Here is a 16,270-nt window from a genome sequence, read left to right on the forward strand (position 1 = left end):
ATTAGAGGATGGCAAATGCCTTACTAAAGAGGGACTAATTTCAAACAAACAATGTTAATGGCAACCAAGACAAGTCCCTTGCTTTGGGGCAAAAGGCAAGAGGCAGTTGTATGGCCTTTAGGGGTGGGTGGAACCTCAATGATGACAACCACCACTGACACCACGCACCGCTAGCCACAGGCCATGCCTCCCTCCCCAGGCTTTGCTAACAAAGGAAAGACACTTTTTCACATCCCAGTTTATTAAAAATGGATACCATAAACAAGACCTGTACAAAAAAATATCCGAAATTGCCCACCATGTGGTAACAGTTGCCTGGTGAGAAGTTACCGTCTTGGGCCTCCTCGGCCTCTTCCACGACCTCGGCCTCTGCCACGGCCCCTGCCACGGCCTCTTCCGGCAACTGAGCAGATGAAACAGAAAGAATATATCATGTGAGACCCACTTTCACCTTGGTTAAAACATTCTCTATCAAGCATAAACAACACACATACTGCTTCCCTGTGATGAGGTATTAAGTTTGTTAATGCTCAGTAGGTTTCAGGCAGTATTTCCATCACCTGTGTTAGCTTTTTCAGTAGACCACTGCCACAGACTACTGTCTTCACTGCAGAAAACAAGGGGATGTAACAGTTTGCTGCTCCCAAATGTAAGGTAAGTCTGACAGAGAACTTATTTCTCTTTTTCTTCATCTTTTTGAGATAATCTAGTTTTTCAGGCATCACAAAAGCATACACAAGAGTACATTGTCACTATTCATTACGATGTAAAAGATGCTTTTTCTTGCAACAGCTTGCACTGTGGTTCATCAAGTATTCTGCTAAAGAAAAATGGTGAGGTTTAACATGCTGTGAGATTCCCAAACCCAGCCTTTCTCAGGCACGTTTTGAAAGGATCCCACCCCCAAACACCTCCCAGTTTTCAGTGATGCCTCTGCCACGTTCCCATGTGCTTCTTAGGCCATGGGCTCGGCTGCGTGCTCCCGCTTTCAAAAACTGCTATTTTATGGTAAAGGGCAGGCAGAATCACAGAATAACTGAGGCTACAAACAACTGCTGTAGGTCTTAAGATCCGAATCGTGATAACGGGATTTCACCCCTTTCTCCTAAAGGGAGTTTCTTTCTCCTAAAACCTGTCCCACCAGGTTGCAAGGCCAAACTTTTGCAATTACTGGTTGATTTCAAAGAAGCCTGTCAGTGCAGGGCTCAAACAGATACTTAAAACTCCATGGAAGTGGGTGGCTGGGCAAGAGCCACACTCCAGCACTCACATTTACCCGGCAGACTGCAACAATGACTCTGTTCCACCTGACTCTACCTAGGTTAGAAATGGCTTGCAGACAGAGCAGAGGCACAAATCAGTGAGAAGGCTGGTGGCTCTGCTGGCAACAGCCTGACCCTGTGAAATACACAGAAGCATCAACACCTGACTGATTACAGCACCTACATGAATCAGCAGCAGCCACACTGAGAAAGTGTTGGCACACTCAGACCCTGGGCACACGTTCCACGTACACCTCTCAGCCAGCACCCTGCCTTCCACTGGCAGTCTCATTTGCCAAGGACACACGCTGTGTTACACACTTCTGAAGCCCGAGGGCATTTGCAGGTTAAGGCAAAGCACAGCACAACACAGCATCGGTCTGAGAGTGCTTCAGTCCACTGGAGATGCCAGGAGGATGAAACTGAGGTAACTAGCGCTATCACAGCTCCTTTCCTCTCTCCAAGTTAAAAAGAGGTAGTGCTGTTCTTGTTCACATCGTGAGGTTCAGAAAAAACCCAACCACACTCACTTCTCCCTGTGGTCAGGTTGTTTTTAATAGATGAGAGAGGAACAAAATGCTTTGAGGAGCTTTATCCTTGCTCTCTATAAAGGCAGTGGCCATACCCCTTGTACACTGCACTGGACACACCACAGTGTTCCTCACACCGTTGCAGTGAGGTAGGCACACCAATTTGTAACATACGCATGGATCAAAGACCACAGATCCAAATATCTAAACGCTAGTTACAGGAGAAATGGTACCACATTTAGAGCACGATCAGCTTTCACTTACAACTTACTTACTATTTCAAAAGTACACAGATTAACTGCTGGGCGAAACACACAGTGCCTGAAGACAACCTATAGACCTTCTGGGGTTTACTGGATATTAACCTTAAACGGTGTGGATTAACACTGAATTGCTCTCTACACCATTAGGCTTCTAGAGAGAAGGTTTCTGTTCAACAGTCCTGTGATAAAGATTTACTCAAGGTTAAAAACACTTACATTTTTTAAAACAGATGTATAAAAAGCCGTACCTATGATTTCACATGAAAGAAAGCTCTACAGATGCTAAGGTGGGGAAGGCAGACTTAGTCCAGTGTCAAACCCTCTGAGACAACAGAACTAGCTGCCAAATGCAGATATTAAGACATGCAAATCCGATGTCTTCAGATTCAGAGCGCTAAAACGCATACAAACACAGAGCAAACACAGACCAGGAAAGCACAAACCTGCTTCTCTTTTCTTGGATTTGACTTTTGGTTCAACATCCACTAGCAAAGTATCCAGAGGCAAACTGTCGGGCAGGATGAAGTATCGGATGTTATTCCCTCGAATACTCAGCGTCTCCAGCTGTACAGGTTCTCTGTTCTTCAGAGTCATCTTCACTGCTTTGAGATGTGTGTTCATACTGACATCCACTCCTGAAACAACACAAGTCTTATTTCAGGGATCAAAGGCTTTAAGATGGTCCCTTGTTGGCTGGTTTTATGCTCCCTAATTTAGCAATTGCTGCCTTTAGCATCTCCTTGCTAGAGATCTGGATCTAGGCAAGAGTGATTTTGTAAATGGTTAAAACAATTCCTTTGAACAACAAGCGAACTGCTGCTTAATCTTTATACTCCTTTCAAAGACAAACAAACCAAACCTTTGAGGAAGAAAACCAACACCTTCTGTAAGCCTTAGAAAAATCACAGACTGGTTTGGGTTGGAAGGGACCTTCACGATCATCCAGTTCCAACCAGATGGAAACTGCAGTTCACAAACACCTGCTAGTTCAGTGACACCCACCCCAGCAGTTCCTACACGTTCCAACTCCTTCACAAACAACCCTTTGTGCTAAAAATCAGGATAGTCTCGTCCCATAAACACAGAAAGACAAACTGTAGGATCTCTTATCAAGACAAACGAGTGAGGAGCAGGCCAGAAACAGAACCACTACTGTGCTGTGCTTATTCCATAGATTTTTCTGTCCTCTCCCCTTACTTCCGGGTTTTACGCAGTATTCCAGCACCTACACTTGGTATGTGCAAGGTTCACATGACATGAAACCTGCCCCTTCACCAAGCCTGCTCTGGCCAACTCACACCCAAAGAGGAAGAAGAGATGGCCCAGCAATGACGGGCACAGCTCATGCATCAGTATAAAGGGAAGATGCTCATGTTAGAAACACAGACTGCATGAAGTTTTTACAGAAAATGAGAGATTCTGACCCACATTTAAGCCTGCAAGAGCACTGAGGCCAGGAGACAAGCAGTTGGCTTGCTTTCTATCCAGCTGGGTTCAACAGAGCTTGCTGCAATCAGACACCAGAGTGGTGCCTTCACGTCTACTCAAAGCTGATGGATCTGACAGCAAAATAATGTCCGTTCTGAACTTTGCCAAATCTCAGCAGATTGCTCCTGGCCAAAAAAGCACCTCAGCAATCCCCTGGAATACAACTCTGCCAAGTTTGAATTCTGTTTTGTTTTACTAACAGTGCCTGGGCAGAAGGAGTCTAAAAGCAGCCTGGGGTGGGCGAAGGAAAGGAGACCAAGCACATTCATCAGCTTAACTGTAAGGGTCTGCTTCATCAAATGCAACGTGCCCCATCTACATTCCTGGTCATCTCTACAGCAATGCTAACATTAATGTTCTCAGAACAAGATCACTCACAGATATTATTAAAAGCAAACAGAATAGTCGGCTTATTTTTCATGAGAACAATATACTAAATCATAAAGGCTTTTTCTGCAACACAGAAGTTCCTGACAGCCAATAACATTCCACGAACTTATGCAAAAGACCTCTGGCATCAGCAGGAGACCAGGTGTGCAGCACCAGGACCCCTTTTTGCTGTGTATCGCCCATCAAGCTCTGTGTTTTCAAACCCGTTCCATAAAATCAATGTAAATATATGCAAAGATGTGTTCTCCCTTTCTGCTGCACTCTGGGGAGACCCCCCCTGTAGTCCTGGTCCAGCTCTGGGGAAACAACACACAAGGGACATGGAGCTATTGGAGTGAGTCCAGAGGAGGCCATGGAGATGCTGCAAGGGCTGGAGCAGCTCTGCTCTGGAGCCAGGCTGAGAGAGCTGGGCTGGGTCAGCCCGGAGAAGAGAAGGTTCCTTAAAGGGAGACCTTAGAGCAGCTCCAGTGCCTAAAGGGGCTACAGGAAACCTGGAGAGGGGCTTGGGACAAGGGCCCCTACAGGCAAGGACAAGGGGGAATGGCTTTAACCTGGCAGAGGGGAGACTGAGATGAGCTCTTAAGCAGAAGCTCTTCCCTGTGAGGGTGCTAAGGCGCTGGCACAGGGTGTCCAGAGAAGCTGCGACTGCCCCATCCCTGGCAGTGGTCAAAGCCAGGCTGGATGAGGCTTGGAGCAACCTGCTCTAGTGGAAGGTGTCCCTGCCCATGGCAGAAGGTGGAACTGGATGAGCTTTAAGATCCCTTCCAACCCAAACCAGTCTGGGATTCTACGATTTAGAAGGTCACCTCAACAAGAGCAAAAATGAGCTCAATAGAAATTACCTATTTTTTTAGATAAAAAACGCCGAAACCCAAAATTTCACTGATTTAAGACCATATCAGCACTTAACATTTGCCCTCAGAAAAGAAATCCCTCTTCTGGCATTCAGCTGCAACGTTTCTATTGTTACTGCACCTTCAGAAATGAAAACTCAGATGTACTGAGACACCTTATCAAAACTCAGCTGTACCTCCATGACCAGCTTCATACAGCAGCAAAACTGCCTCACTAGCATCATCGTCCTAAGAGAGTATCACACTTCCCACAGCTTTGCCAATGGTTTGGAAATGTCTCCTTCCCTCGCTTCCAAGCCTGTTTGGAAGTGAAGGCTGGAGCCCGGCTCCCAGGACTACAGAGAGTGTACTGCCTCCCAGCAGCACCTTATACACAGAAAGCTCTTCACAGAATAGACCAGCAGCTTAAGGTCAACCAGGGGGGTATGTGGCTATCAGTATGTCAAAGACAATCTGCAGCTGACTGAAATTCCACGTGTTTTCATGGTTAGCTTTTCACTGCTCTGCCCTGCAACTTCTGCCAGTCTGGGCTCTTCTGTAACAAACACCCCCCTGCTCGTACGCAAGGATGTACGTTATGAAGAACACCTCCTGCATCGCCCAGAGAAGGTCCCCGCAAGAGGGAGTACAAAACAAAAGAGCTCGCTCCAAGCCAGTCGTTAGCAGATGGGTAAGGAGCACGGCTCTGCTGCAGCCTCCCGCCCGCCGTACCTGTGATAGTGCCATGCACCTGGGTCCCGTTCTTCAGCTCAATGGTCACAGTCTCATGGCTCAGCTTCATTAGAAACCTAGGGATTAAAAACAAATCACATCGCTCACTCCCATGTAAAGCCGTTTAACGTCCCGTTATGGAAAAACCGCTCTGCCCGAAGTATTCCCACATCCCCAGCTCTCAAAGGCAGCGTTCCCGGCCCCTGCGGCACACGGTCAGTGAAGCATTATGCGACAGCAAGGTCCAAACCCCCGCGTCCCGCATGCCCTCGGGGTGTGCGGCACTGACAGGAGCACCGCCACCGCACACAGACGGCAGCGTTTAAACCCCGCTAACGCCTCAGGAGGGCAATTTTAACCTAACATGGCGGGGGTTCCGCCCTGAGAACGGTACTGCTGAGCTCCCGCACCGCACGGCCAAGGCAGCTGTACGGGAGAGGAGCCCCCCCACCGCCAAGCAAACAGGGGCCGGCGGCGGGGCGCCCCATGGGCCGCGAGCGGGGGATGTGGGCCCGCTGGGCGGCGGCTGAACGCGCGGGCCTGCTTCCCGCCGCGGCCTGGCGCCGGCAATCCGCCTCCATCCGCTCACCTGACGAGCTTCATCGCGGCGGGAGGCCGCAGCTCCGGCCGGGCGGCCTTGGGCAGGGGAGCGGCGGAGGCCGCGCCGCGGGGAGAGCAGAGTCCCTCGGCGGGCAGGCCCGGAGGCGCGGGCGGGTCACTCGGAGGAGGCCGCGCCGCCGCCGAGAAGCGGCAGCCCCACGCAGCGATCAATGGGCGGAAGCGCCGCTGCGCGCGCGCCCGAAGGTACACCAGCGCCCTCTAGCGTCCGGGAGGTCCCACCCGCGGGGGGAAAAGCAAGCCAAGCTGGTTCCTAGGAGCTCACAGCTTTTCCTGCTTTACCGCATTAAAAAAATACATTTTAGAGAAAAACACTTAATTTTACAACCACGGCCCAAGACTTTACAGTTTGTATTTTATACAATTATTTTATAGTTTTGTACAGATTTATGTATTTCTTAAAAAATAGTAATTTTGTCTGTGAATTTACGCACATGATGAAAGCTTATCCCTCCAAAACATACAGACAAAGCTCCGTCAAATGCTATTTTGTCACCGACTCAGGAAGGTCCAGCTTAGAACCTCTGTGTTTGGCCAATCACCTTTCATGTTTGAGTCTGTGACAGACCAATGACACAGTGGAAAAAACCCCAAACGTAAGAGAGCTGATGTGTGCCTGCAGTAGGGGGGGGAAGGGGAGATGACAACTTCCCTTTTCATCCCCAGCACCTATTGCTGTGGTCAGTGAGGGGAGAAGCAGAGCAGAGGAAACACTTAGGACTAAACATCAGGGAGGTCCACCGACAGCACTCCTCACACCGAGATCCAGCCATGGTAATGAAGACTGGAACGTGAGCCTAACACCAACACCAGGGCACAGTCACCGGTACTGAAGCAGCAACCAGCAAGGTCTGCAGCTGTAGAGCAGAGAAGGAAGCAAAGTGTCCTTCCAGTGAGGAACTGTTCCTGAGGATCAATCTGAGAACAGCCACTCCAAAGCACAACACACACCACGGACCAGCTATCTAGAAAAGTTGAACATTTTATTGTCATTTATGAGAACACCATTTGTGATTTTAGAAATACAGACTCTTTGTGAAGTACTGAAATGCAGGTGCTTTCCAACTTCCGAAACCTGCGTTATTCCACAGCTGACAAACCTTTTATACTAGAGATTCAAGTTCGGCCTTTGCTGCAACAAATTCTTCACCAAAGATGCAAGGATTTAGTTCTAGACTACAAGACAACTGTGCCGAGCTTCAAATGCCAGAGAGCCATCAAAACCGTGCCTTTCAAATGCAGAGTCTGTGGTGTTCTGGGACTTTCAGCCTGTAATGGAGCTCACCTTTGAAAACTTTAAGTTAGAGGGTTTCCCAGTTAACTGCCAACTGGTATTTCCGTTACAGCATCTAGAAGCAAACAGACACTTTGCAAGTACTAGTGCTTATGAACAGGTTATGTTTACACAGACCCTGGAGAGGCCTCCAGAAACATTCAAGGTTAAAATGAACAGTTAACAGTTGCAAAAATCTGTACATATTTTCAGTTGTAACTCAAGGGAACACCCAGAGTCCAGTGTTTTGTGTTCTAGCCTCAACTGTGCTCGTCCCAGCGTTCTACATGATCCTCCTTTGCCCCCATTTTAAATGGTACACTAGCAATCTGAATATACAGCCGTACTCACAGGAACTATTAAACAAAGCACAGCGCCTTAAGCAAGTTCCATGGCTGGTTTTGAACAAACCATATGAAATAAGTGACAAAATAGATTAAAATTGGTCCTCAATTAGGTTTACTTATGTTGTTTTTTTAACAGCTTGGAAGCACTACGTTTAAAGACACATATGTATTATTAACCAGCACAAATGATTCTGTAGCTTTTTGTCTTTTGAAGAGTATGTTACAATATCATGCATGAGAAGCAAGCTGCTGCTCCCAAGTGCAAACACAGAGTTCAGACTAAACACGTTCTCCTCCTGTTGTTATTCCTTCTTTCATAAATTTCAACATAACCAAGAATAGAAGCAGCTGACAAGCAAAACAATATGAAGTTCACCTTTCATGTTGCGACCCATTCTTAAAGTAATGGAATACTTTGGACCTTTAGCATAAGGAAGGTTCAAGAAACACTGCAAAGGATTTTTACATTCTTTGATTTCATTTACACCTTTAGAAAGAAAAATTCTATATTTTAACTTGCTAACTAATGTATCATCTGGAGACTGTAATGTTGAAACAGTGCAAGACATCTGCAACTTCAGGAACATCCAATTACACTGCCCTTCCACCCTACAATGATGAGTAGAATATTGCATCAGTCCTAGATTAACAAGACAGGACAAAAGCTCATTTGAGAAGAGCATTAGGATTCAAAATATCTTTTCTACTTAGTGAAAAGAATCCACACACGAATATGCACGAAGGACTCCTTAACGTGGACTTTTATCACAACAAATATAATCCAGCTGTGAGTCTTGGAACAAGACATTTTATTGGTGTGAAGCTGTATTTGTTCAGAGACTAGAAGCTCCATTATTAATGCTTCAACATCTGCGTATTCTGATGCACAAACAGCATCAGAGCTCTCACCTGTCAAGCCAGAGACCAAATACTCAGCTGAAACAGCCCAGGCAGACTATGAGCTGAAGCAGCCCGCTTATGCCCTAAAACATTCCAGACACCAAGATGCTGATTTGCATCTTTGCACTGCCTCAATAGGAGTGGAGCCCACTCCACTAATGCAATATTCCAGAGACCATTGCAACTAAAGACTGTTTAATCAAGTCTCAGTTGAAAGCTGCCACCACCACCATAGGACACTATTTTCTCTCCTCCGCCCCCCAACACCACCAACGCTAAAAAGATCACTATTCGGTGTGGAAAGCAGGTCAGTAGAGACTCCAAGTGTGGCTCGAGGAATCCTCACTACCAAGCCGCTTTCCACACACACAAATTCAGTCCATCTTCTCTTTCTGGACCAGCTTGGGTGCATCTACAAAATCCTTGCCGTTGTAAAGGATGATGGCAAAAGTTCCAGAGCTTGCACTTCCCCAGAAAAACACATAGGCCATTGTCTCAGTCCATGTATCACCTGTTAAGAGTCAGATAAACATTTTAGGCTCATTATCTCCAGTGACCAGAGAGAGGCTTTTTAGTACAAAAGCAAAATATTTCAAGCCGCCCCCCCCTCCCCTGAGATCTGCAGTCAGATGAAGTCAGAAGTCCTTCCTGGACACTGGGGTCTCTTCTTCCTCTATTTCCTTACCTAGGAAAACTGTGTTTGCCACAAGGTTCTTGGAACACTTTGAACAGACAGCTACAGAAGTTGGAGGCCAAGAACTATATGGGCACTGATGATAAAAAATTCAAGGCACAACACAAATCTTCACAACTGCCAGCACAGATTTAGATTACAGACACGTACATCAGAACAGGCTTATGCCTGTATCTGACTTTTCTGAACCGTCTTTCTGCCCTACATCAGGTATTATTCCAGGGATTCATCTTGCTATAACAATAATAGTTATCTACTTAGGTGCAGATAAATCTGGGGGCAACTAATTGCCCCTTAAATGACTCCTATAAAAGTTTTAACACTGTTTTCTATAGTAGCCCAGGTCTTTCCACATTAATGACACAGTTCTAGCTCTCAATCTTCAGAGCCACGCTCAAACACCTTTTAGGATGATGGAGAAGCAATTTTATACTTAATAGTTTCCGGTAATCTTTTACAGGAAGTCTGCATACAAGCAAGCAAATTCTGTGCAATTAAAAAATAGTGACTTACCAGCCATAAGCAGACAAATAATGCACATGGAGAAAGCAACCACCATAATAATAGGCAACTGGGGAAAGAGAAAAAGAATAATCATTTGATATAGCAGCACATACACGCCTTGATTTGCTTTAAGATGGGCTGTACTACAAAGCTATTTACTTGCTTTGCGATGAAGTTGCTTTAATTCCCTATTTACCTGTTGTCAGGTACAAAAAATTTTGGAGGAGTGTGTTGAATTAACTAGGTTAATTCTTAAAATACACCTCCTGTCTATTAAAAGAGAGGCTGAGATTTGTGTTTTTAAGAGAAGAGTACACCAGCAAATAGTTGAACCCAGAAAGTCCCAAATCCCATTTCAAAAGGGTGAGGAAAAATAAAGAAAGTGGAGGTTTTGTGTTGCAGTCTGTGCATGAAGAATGAGATCTTCACAAGCTGCTTCCGCAGAAGGAGAGAGTCACTGGTGGTGACAGAGTTTCTCCCTTTCCACTTCATAAAACACGTTTTTAAGGAACAGCAAGCAGCAGGTTTTTTTACAATACCTCAACACACTCCATTTTCTGTCAAGGGAACAGGCTGGGTTTAGTCCTATAAGTAGGTATCATAGAAACATAACCAGATTATAAGCACACTTCATCACTCAGTAGACAAGTTCTACTTAGTCACATGAAGCAAGTGACTAAAAGGTTGTATGTGTTCCTCCAGTCATGAACAGTCTGCATACTCACAGCTAAGAACTTCCAGTCTTTCTGGACATGCAGAGGACTAGCAGGTTCTACTTCATCCACAGAATAGTTCCCAAGAAAAAGATCAATTGCATCCTGGAAGAGAAAGGGAGATTAAGAGCTGAAATGCAGAACAATGTTGTTGCACTTCCCCACAGTTAAAAGCCTAACTTACCTGTCTAAATCCATCAGAGAAGTTGTTCTTGTAGTAACGTATTAATGAGTTCCATCCATCCATTATTAAGCCCCACTGAGTTCTCTTCCCAGTTCTGCAAAAAGGAGTTTAGAAAAAACGTTTCAAATAGGTTTATACGTTCAGGAAGACACTTTCAGATTTACAGTTCTTTCATGGGCTTATGTTTAATAAGTGTATTTACATGCAGCTATTCATCTAGTGTTGCCTCTGCATTATTACCACACAGTACTTGTAACTAAGTTTGAAAGTTACACTTCTTTCCACCCAACAATATAAGTGTGCCTTGAAGAAGCACATTTGCTTGGGTTTATTTCCCAATAGTCTTCTTTCCTTTCGTATGAACACAGTGAACAATAGTGTTCCGTAGACTTTAGTCTGATATTTTACCAGTTGAGCCACTGCAAAGCTTAACAGCCTAAGCCCCTTCTCAGATATGAAGACTTAAAGAAAATCCCAAACATGCCAAAACCAATCCAGGCGGCCTTTACAAGAAAGGCTGACTTGCCTTGTGTAGTCTGTCTTTAAGGCACCAGTTCCAGCATACTGTTTGGCACAAGCATTAGCATTGTCAGCCCATGCTGTGAATAGGAAAACATTAAGATTAAGGAAGTTATTTACTCTGGTTGGGAAAAAAAAAAAACTGCAATTGTTTGAACTCTATAAACAGCCTACCATTTTTGTAGATTTTCTCAAAGTCTGCCTGCTCTTCAATTCTCTGTCCAACATGCAGAATACCAAGCCTCTAAAACAAAGAGCAGATCGAGGCTTACTAGGAGTTCACTAGAAAAATCAGGATATGCTATCAGAAAAAGCTGGATTTATCAAAGCAGAGTCTGGCTAATGCATTTCAAGTAGTAGCACAGTGACTCAAATACGCAAGCTCTTATTGCTGTGTTAAAATTGTATTTCAGTTCCAAACAGAAAGCCTCTCTCCTCTTCCTGCGTGCTAAACAAGAACAGAACATTTACCTGAAGCTGGGCTTGAAGAGATCGGCGTGCCAACAAGCTCTGAATCACATTAGTCCGATCCAGGCAGTCCATGCAGTTACTGCGGAATATTCCTTCCTGCTGAGTCACAATTTTACCATCGGAATCTACTAGAAAATAACTAACACATACAATGCACTTAAGTATTTATAGATAACAGTCCACATAAACCACATCTTTTCAGAAGTGAGTATTTTAGCAATCAGAACACAGTTGTCTTGAGCACACAAAGAGTTCTTAGATGTGGCTTTGAACTTTGAGGTCACCTTGAATTCTTCCCCTCCAACACTGGAGACTAGCATTGATATATGAACATCTTGTAATCTCAGGGCACTCTTGCCCTTCTAATTGCACTCTTCTAACTTAGAAAGCCCACCAGCAATACTAAGTTATGCCACTGGGAAGAGCAGACTGAGGTATGAAATCAGAGCCTTACATTTTACTTTTTCAGTTATGGCAAGTTCCTAGCTCCATGGATAGCAAGATCATTAACAGAGTGTAACAGCAGAAGTAACCAGATTTGTATATATACACGGTCACCTGGTTCAACCCAGTCACCACTGCACAGAAGAGCCATATAAACTCTCAGGCACACTTCTTCCAGGAAGGCATTCAGATCTTTAAGGCTAAAGTTTGAAAACCTGCTACTGCCACTCTTCTCTCCATTATGAGAACATCTGGGGGAACCAGATGTTCTCTCCTGCAACAGCATATGCTAATTGTTACCTCAATCTTTTTGATTAACAAAACTAGGTATCTTTGAATTGAATACTGAGCTGGTAAAACAAATATGCTGATCAAGTTATCAGCTGGATGTGTGAATGGGACAGAATTATACTTGCCCTTCTGCCACAGCATGAAACTTCCAGTTGCCTAAAGACTGACAGATCATATTCTGTAGATTAAGTTACTCCATTATGTAGTTACGGACTCTGAATGTGGACTAGCATATGATCCACTGTTACTGTACAGTATTAAGTTTCTAAAGTCTTAAAGCCATGCAAAAGTAAAAAAATCAAGAGCCTTAGAAGCCTGTACATTTACTTTAATCAACTTTGTGTTAAGAAGACCCATTTTTGTCTTTCCTGAAGAATTAGTTTTGTTAAAACCATGTTTTACATTGTTGTATGATTAAAGGGAACCAACACCTGTGAAATCCTCATTTTCCCCTTCTCCCACCAAGCTTTGCCTAGAACTGATATTAGGATAATCAGTATAGTTGAAGAGTAAAACTATTTTATTAACCAGAAGTGTTAAGTGCTGCATCTCCTATAGTTGCTCTAGAAACACTTCATACACCCTCACCACCTCAAACCCAGCAAGCCAGCTCTCTGACAGGTCTTTCCCAACTGGATTTAACCTGCAGAAAAGAGAGTTGTTTACCTCCATTGAACTGTTCACCTCTCTCAGGGTTGCACAACTGTTTCCTAAGAATATCAGAACTCAAGACTTTCTGTTCCTGTTTAAGCAACCATCACCCTAGATGAAACAGAACAAGGTATGGTAGAGCCAGCCTAATCCTGAGGAAGAACCTTCACTTTTGTATCTTGGTTTAGAGACACACAGCTTTATGGGATTCAGCGTTCAGTCTAAGAATAAAGGATCCTTGCTGTATGGGAAGCCTACATGCTTATTTCTCCTTATTCAAAGTGCTCAAAGCCAATTTATTTGTCAGCTCTTCATGTATTTTTCAGGGTGGTGGGCAGAGAATATTCACTACCATCTGATTTATTTATACTATTCCCATAGCCTTCATTCCAGGTAAGAGATTTCATTCATGAGACTCTTACTCTAGCCTACAGGTCACTTGGGGTTTTTTGATAGCATAAACCACTGCCAGTTTTATAACGTTTCAGCTGATCTACTTTGTGCTTGAGGCGTGGTACTTTAGAAACAGGAAGGAAGCAATCAGAAAAGAGAACAAAGGAACCAGTTCCACTAGCAATCTACATGTCTGCAAGTAGCAAAGGCCAAGAACAGTTTTAAACACACTTGTGGGACTACAAGATTAAAGCTGATTTAGACAATTAGTCTAGTTTTATGACTCAACAAAATCAGAATTTGTTTCCTTGTGGGTCACTTATGTTAGCAAGGGCTAACAGTATCAGTGTCAAGGTTTGGAGCCACAACCACATGTGTTAGAGAAAACACTGTCAGAGAGCAGGTGCTGGTGGAAGGAGTACTCAGGTGTTGGACACTCAGCAACACAGTTGCTACCAAGTGTTGGACACTCAGTAGCAGCAGTTTGCAGTGGACAACACATGGAATTACTACTGGATGAAAAAAATATCACTTAAGGAGACTACTTTTGTTTAACAGCTTATTGCATGCATGCTCATTTCTTTGTCTAACCTTTTACCCTAAGGCACAAAGGCAGCCCTTGACTCACAATGCAGGGCTGCTACAACACCCAGGACCATTTTACTGGGACATATAAAGGGCTTTATATCTTACCCACCACCAGGTCTCTAACCTTGCATGGTATTAGCAAGAGTGTTTCCATATGTAAACCCTAATGCATATGAAAGCACCTTGTTTACAGAAGATTACATGTCTGGTTTGTTGTGCTCTGACTCAAGAGCAACACTATGAGAAAGTGGTCTCATTTTAACAGTACAGAAACAAACTGCAGAGCCTTACCTAAACTCATCCTGCTGTTCTGCTAGTTGATCCATCAAAATTTGAAGCCGATCCCATCTCATCCGGCTGCACTCTTTATGGAAGTCAAATGCTACATATCTGTTCAGAGAGAGAAGCATCTTTTCAGATTAGGTAGGTACTGCAGTGAAGGTCTCAGACTCCCCCACATCCCCCCGAGGAAAAGGCTGATCAATAAAACAGATAGTGACAGAGGATGTGGTTTTCTTTAGAGATAGCTTCCAGCAAGTATCTGTGGATTTCATCAGCACTCTAATTTTCCTGAGGCTGCATCCATAGCGTGCACAGTGACAGTATTTACATTCCTTTACAGGACACCACTAGTCTGGGGAAGCACACATTGAGTTCCAAGTTACTCACGTTACCTTCTGGCTACTATTTTCCCTTCAGTAATTACAGAAAGGATATGAATTTGATTTCATCTCCAATTCTTTTGCCCTACTCTCTTCCAAGCAACGGCATTGGGAATTTCAGCCCACTTTTGAAAGAGACTGAGGTGTTGAAATGCAACATTCTTTGCTGGCATGCAGCATAATTCCCTTGACAGCTCTCTAGAAACCTGAGACAGGTTCTGTTTGAACAGCTAGCCTTAAACAGCTACTGACTTGGAACAAGATCTTAACAGCCAACTCATTTCTGGTGAGACATGATCTAGAGGAGTGGTGCTTGATTCAACTTTCATATACAAACACACACACACACACATACATATATCCTGTGAATTAAACAACATTACATTCCTCTCCAAGTCTTTATAATCCAAAAGTTACCATTCACCAAGTTTTCAAGACTAAAGATGGCATATATATGCTGAAGACAAGTGTTAGTCTGGCAGGTAAATGCCATCAAAACTGATTAACAAAGAAAAAGGATTTTGGCAGCATTAAGAAAAATGTGCTGGCAAAACACTACTTTTTAATGCATACAGAACATCACTGAAACACACCGTGTCAGCATTTTACATCTTGGTTTCCACCAGGTGACTTTATAGCAAAGGTGCACAGAATTCCACAAGCTTTGTGCATCCTGTTGGTATCAATACCAACCTAAGTGTGAGAGTGAGAAAAGAGCTCACCTTAGAAGTGGTCCTTTTTTAACAAAGCTAGAAGGAAAATCCACACCCACATCCCAATAACACACAAACGCACCCCTGAGGGTAGTAAAAGAAGCATACAGAAGTGGGACAGACATTAACTACCCTGGTGAAGGCAGCAGCAGGGCACCATAGAAGCAGAAAAAGGCTTGGGAAAAATTCTAAGTACATCAGGATTTATCAGGGCATCTTGATTATACTCTCTGATTCCTTAGTAATGCTTAGACAGAAGTGAAACATTCTTAAAACAGGATGCCTTTTTGCCCACAAGTAGAGAATTTTGTCCTTTGATTTACATGAGTGACAATAACCCTACACAGCCATTTCAAGGAAAAGGAAAAGGTAAGTACCTGTGGGAGTTGGCTACTAGCCCTCCCTCCAGAAGTTAGTGAAAGCAAGCACAGGCAGGCTGTAAAACCGTACTGCACCCAAGATTCCCACGAAGATAAGGAATTTCTCTTATGATTAAAGTGCGTTCCCCACTCTCTTGCCTCATTGTCACACTGAGGTTGACATTTAAATTACATGCTCCCCTTACTGTTTTCTCTTTTACCTCAATACTGGTTTGTTCACACTCAGCACTCCCTTACTAAGCAGCAATGAACCAAGCCCTTTTGCCAGAAGCTAGTCTGCAGGGCATAATTTCTTTACCCTAAAATGCAGATTGTCACAGTTAAGGTCCTTTCCAACCCTAACTATTCTATGATTCTATGATCACACTATTACTCCAACACTGGCATTACCATTGTCTCTGAGCTCCCTTCTTTGTTTTGACTCCTT

The 16,270-nt window shown here is 44.1% G+C and overlaps 2 protein-coding genes across 3 annotated transcripts in view; both read right to left on the reverse strand.

Moving 5' to 3' along the window:
* Positions 1 to 223: 223 nt before the first annotated feature.
* On the reverse strand, positions 224 to 6,274 carry SNRPD1 (small nuclear ribonucleoprotein D1 polypeptide). The gene is made up of 4 exons (XM_061374827.1): positions 6,088 to 6,274; positions 5,499 to 5,575; positions 2,499 to 2,690; positions 224 to 403 (listed from the first exon to the last, which is right to left on the reverse strand). Exons 1-4 carry the CDS (start codon positions 6,099 to 6,101, stop codon positions 327 to 329), a joined length of 360 nt encoding a protein of 119 aa, XP_061230811.1. The 5' UTR covers positions 6,102 to 6,274; the 3' UTR covers positions 224 to 326.
* Positions 6,275 to 7,082: 808 nt separating this feature from the next.
* The window catches only part of SACM1L (SAC1 like phosphatidylinositide phosphatase), a 144,023-nt gene continuing 134,835 nt past the window's right edge, over positions 7,083 to 16,270 (reverse strand). For both annotated transcript variants that reach the window (XM_061374971.1, XM_061374970.1), the window contains 8 exons: positions 14,380 to 14,478; positions 11,722 to 11,860; positions 11,425 to 11,494; positions 11,258 to 11,330; positions 10,732 to 10,825; positions 10,560 to 10,652; positions 9,844 to 9,901; positions 7,083 to 9,147 (listed from right to left, as the gene is read on the reverse strand). In XM_061374971.1, coding sequence (XP_061230955.1) covers positions 9,011 to 9,147; positions 9,844 to 9,901; positions 10,560 to 10,652; positions 10,732 to 10,825; positions 11,258 to 11,330; positions 11,425 to 11,494; positions 11,722 to 11,860; positions 14,380 to 14,478 — 763 coding nt within the window. In that variant the 3' untranslated portion in view covers positions 7,083 to 9,010. The remainder of the gene's footprint in view (positions 9,148 to 9,843; positions 9,902 to 10,559; positions 10,653 to 10,731; positions 10,826 to 11,257; positions 11,331 to 11,424; positions 11,495 to 11,721; positions 11,861 to 14,379; positions 14,479 to 16,270) is intronic.

The sequence above is a fragment of the Neopsephotus bourkii genome, unplaced genomic scaffold (genome assembly GCF_033783945.1).
Source record: "Neopsephotus bourkii isolate Nb327-2 ecotype Australia unplaced genomic scaffold, CSIRO-AGI_Nbou_v1 NB_1655, whole genome shotgun sequence".
Lineage (NCBI taxonomy): Eukaryota > Metazoa > Chordata > Aves > Psittaciformes > Psittacidae > Neopsephotus > Neopsephotus bourkii.

Coding starts and splice junctions, on each gene's coding strand:
- SNRPD1 (XM_061374827.1), bottom strand. Junction 2,691..5,498: donor GGTGCATGGCACTATCACAG/GTACGGCGGGCG, acceptor GTGTTGTTTCAG/GAGTGGATGTCAGTATGAAC. Junction 404..2,498: donor ATCCAAGAAAAGAGAAGCAG/GTTTGTGCTTTC, acceptor TCATCTGCTCAG/TTGCCGGAAGAGGCCGTGGC.